The 3,563-nt window shown below is 35.8% G+C and overlaps 1 protein-coding gene across 1 annotated transcript; it reads left to right on the top strand.

The window, feature by feature from the left end:
- On the top strand, nt 469-969 carry LOC108660683. Its single transcript, XM_018114943.1, has one exon. It carries the CDS (start codon nt 469-471, stop codon nt 967-969), a length of 501 nt encoding a protein of 166 aa, XP_017970432.1.

The following is a 3,563-nucleotide window of genomic DNA, read 5'->3' as shown; positions in this document are numbered from 1 at the left end:
CGGACATGAATCTAGATCATGACGGACTGGGTCTCCGAAAGGATAAATCCTTTTAGGTGGATTATGAAGTGAGACCTCCCATAGAGGCTCACTAAGTAAGGAGCTTAAAAGAATGAAACAATGGTTATTACACTCAACATTAATTTACTATTAACCTGCCTACAGTAGCTATGTTAGTAAACTTCATGGACCAAATGAAGGTGCTCCTTAACCATGTTAAGTATGAAGATACTAGGCAACATAGTTAAGTGGGAGGGTCCTAGTTTACCTAGTAGTAAATTCTCACAACCCATAATCGATTAATTTATTACAGAAAGGTAGATGACCGTCGAACTAATAATATAATTTATAGGGTTTTATATATTGTTATCATACATACATGCATCATGAAATGTTCAAAGTCTATGAATAACTAGTATGCTTACATAATTTCAAACGTACTTTCATGAACATATATGCATCACAAATATGAATCCACTTTCAATTTTGCTGAACAAATGCACTCTGAATGGTGATAACTACTCTGAATGGAAAAGAAACCTTAATATTGTCCTTAATTATGACAAGATCACATGGGTTCTTTCTGACCATGAGCCTAAAGCACTGACTCCTCAGTCAACTCCACAAGATATTGAATATCATAAAAAGTGGCATGATGCAAATGAGCTGGCTAAATGCTATATACTAGCCTCTATGAACAGTATATTGCAAAAGCAGCATGAAAGCATGGGTAATGCTGTTGACATAATGTTGCACCTACATGAGATGTTTGGTACGAAAACTAGATCTGCTAAGGTGAAAGCAATCAGTGCTTTTAAGGACCTTAAGCAAAAACCTGGGGAGCCAGTTAGAGATTACATGCTGAAAGTGATCTCTTGTCTCAATGAGGCAGAACTAAATGGTGCTGAGATAGATGCAGAAACGCAAATATCAATGATCGTTCATAGCTTGAATTCGTCATTTTCATAGTTCAAATTGGATTATGAACTGCACACTAGGGATTACACCCTAAGTGGGCTAATGAATGATCTTCAAAATGTGGAGGAGGTTCTTGATTTGAAAAAGAAACCTGAACCACGTGCAATTTCCACTTCTAAGCCCAAACCCAAGGGTAAAAAGAAGATAGCTGGAAATAAAAAGATTTCTAAGGACTCAGTGGGAGCAAAGAAAAAGCCCATGAAGAAAAAGATTGCTTCAAAAGACAACACCAAAGGAAAATGTTTCCATTGTGGTGTGAAATGACATTGGAAGCGAAATTGCAAGGTCTACCTTAAAGAAATTCAGAAGAATAAACAAGGTATGGGTTTTCTAAATATGTTAGAAGCCTGTTTAGTGGCTAATTCTACAGATACTTGGATAGTAGATTCTGGAGCCACTAACCATGTTTGCAATTCTTTACAGGGGTTTCAACAAAGGAGAAAACTGAGTAAACGGCAGTTTTGAATGAGGATGGCAAATGGCACCTTTGTTTCAGCATTAGCAGTGGGAGCCATTATTCTTCAATTTCCTTATGGTCGTAGCTTAGTTTTGGAAAATGTTTATTACATTCCAAAGACTTATAGAAATTTGATTTTTGTCTTTTGTCTAATAAAGTCTGGATATTCAGTTTATTTTAGTGAGACACTCACTATTTATTTGAATAAAGATTTTATTTGTTCTGGAATTGTAAGATATAATCTTTATTTCCTTGAGCCTATGACTTATTCTACAAATGCTATAGAAGCAATACGATTTGAAACTAAAAGAGTCAAAGAATCTAGTATAAATCAAAATTATCTTTAGCATCTGAGTTTAGGTCATATCAATCAAAATATACTCAATAGGCTTATAAAGGATGGTACTCTACCAGACATGGTTGAGTGTCCTTTACCAGTATGTGAGTCTTGTATTGAAGCTAAAATGACTAAAGGGTCTTTCAAGGCAAAAGGTAACAGAATGCCAAACGTTCTAGACTTAGTGCACACAGATGTGTGTGGACCAATGAACGTAAAAGCTAGAGGAGGTTATGNTTGATTTCTTTCTTTTGTCTAATAAAGTCTGGATATTCAGTTTATTTTAGTGAGACACTCATTATTTATTCGAATAAGTATTTTATTTGTTCTGGAATTGTTAAATATAATCTTTATTTCCTTGAGCCTATGACTTATTCTACAAATGCTATAGAAGCAAAACGATTTGAAACTGAAAGAGTCAAAGAATCTAATATAAATCAAAATTATCTTTGGCATCTGAGTTTAGGTCATATTAATCAAAATAGACTCAATAAGATTATAAAGGATGGTACTCTACCAGACATGGTTGAGTGTCCTTTACCAGTATGTGAGTCTTGTATTGAAGCTAAAATGACTAAAGGGCCTTTTAAGGCAAAAGGTAACAGAATGCCAAACGTTCTAGACTTAGTGCACACAGATGTGTGTGGACCAATGAACGTAAAAGCTAGAGGAGGTTATGAATATTTCATAACTTTTATTGATGATTACTCGAGACATGGCTTTGTGTATTTAATGCACAAAAAAAGTGAATCCTTTGAAAAGTTCAAAGAATTCAAAGCCGAAGTTAAAAAGCAACTACGCAAGCCATTGAAACAACTTCGATCAGATCGAGGAAACGAGTATTTATTGGATGAATTTCAGCAATATCTCACTCACAATGGGATAATTTCCAATTTGTCAGTGCCAAGAACACCTCAACATAATGGTGTAGCTAAAAGAATAAATAGGACTCTTTTAGAAATGGTTAGATCAATGATGTCCTATGCTGACCTTCCAATCTCATTCTGGAGATATTGTATGCAAACTACTCAGTACTTGCTCAATTTTGCTCTATCTAAGGCTGTGCCTAAGACACCAAGGGAGTTATGGACAAGGCGTAAATCATCTATACGTCATTGACAAACTTGGGGATGTCCTGCACATGTTTTAAAGCCAGAGTCCACAAAGATGGAACCAAAGACTGAGGTGTGCTTGTTTGTAGGATATCCAAAGGGAACAAGAGGTTATTACTTCTATAGTCCTCAAGATAAGAAAGTTTTTGTTAGTATGAATGCCACTTTCTTAGAGGAAGAGTTTGTGAGAAATCACAAACCTAGAAGTGAAATTGTCTTAGAAGAGTTTTCTAATCCTTCAAATTTAAGAGTTAATTATGAAGATTTCATAGCACAATCTGATTCAAGGGTTGAAACAGAAACACAACCTGAACATCAAATAGTGGTGCCTTGACGTAGTGGGAGGGTTGTGAGACAACCAGAAAGATACATGGGTCTGGGAGAAAACATGATTGCACTCTTAAACGAACATGAATATGATTTTATTACATATAAGGAAGCTATTAACGATGTTGATGCTGAAGAATGGCATAAGGTAATGAAATCTGAGTTAGACTCCATGGATTCTAATAAAGTCTGGACTTTAGTAGATCCACCTGAAGGGATAAAACCTATAGGGTGCACATGGATTTACAAGAGAAAAAGAGGGAGTGATGGGAAGGTAGAGACCTTCGAGGCTAGACTAGTGGCCAAGGGTTTTACCCAAAGAAAAGCGATTGACTATGAGGAAACCTTCTCG

This window comes from Theobroma cacao, chromosome 2 (genome assembly GCF_000208745.1).
Source record: "Theobroma cacao cultivar B97-61/B2 chromosome 2, Criollo_cocoa_genome_V2, whole genome shotgun sequence".
NCBI lineage: Eukaryota > Viridiplantae > Streptophyta > Magnoliopsida > Malvales > Malvaceae > Theobroma > Theobroma cacao.
The sequence above is the reverse complement of the archived record's forward strand: the minus strand, read 5'-3'. Positions and strand labels throughout refer to the sequence as shown.

Bases quoted from the DNA above. Each gene is read 5' to 3' on its own strand.
- LOC108660683 (XM_018114943.1), top strand. From the start codon at position 469: ATGAATCCACTTTCAATTTTGCTGAACAAATGCACTCTGAATGGTGAT.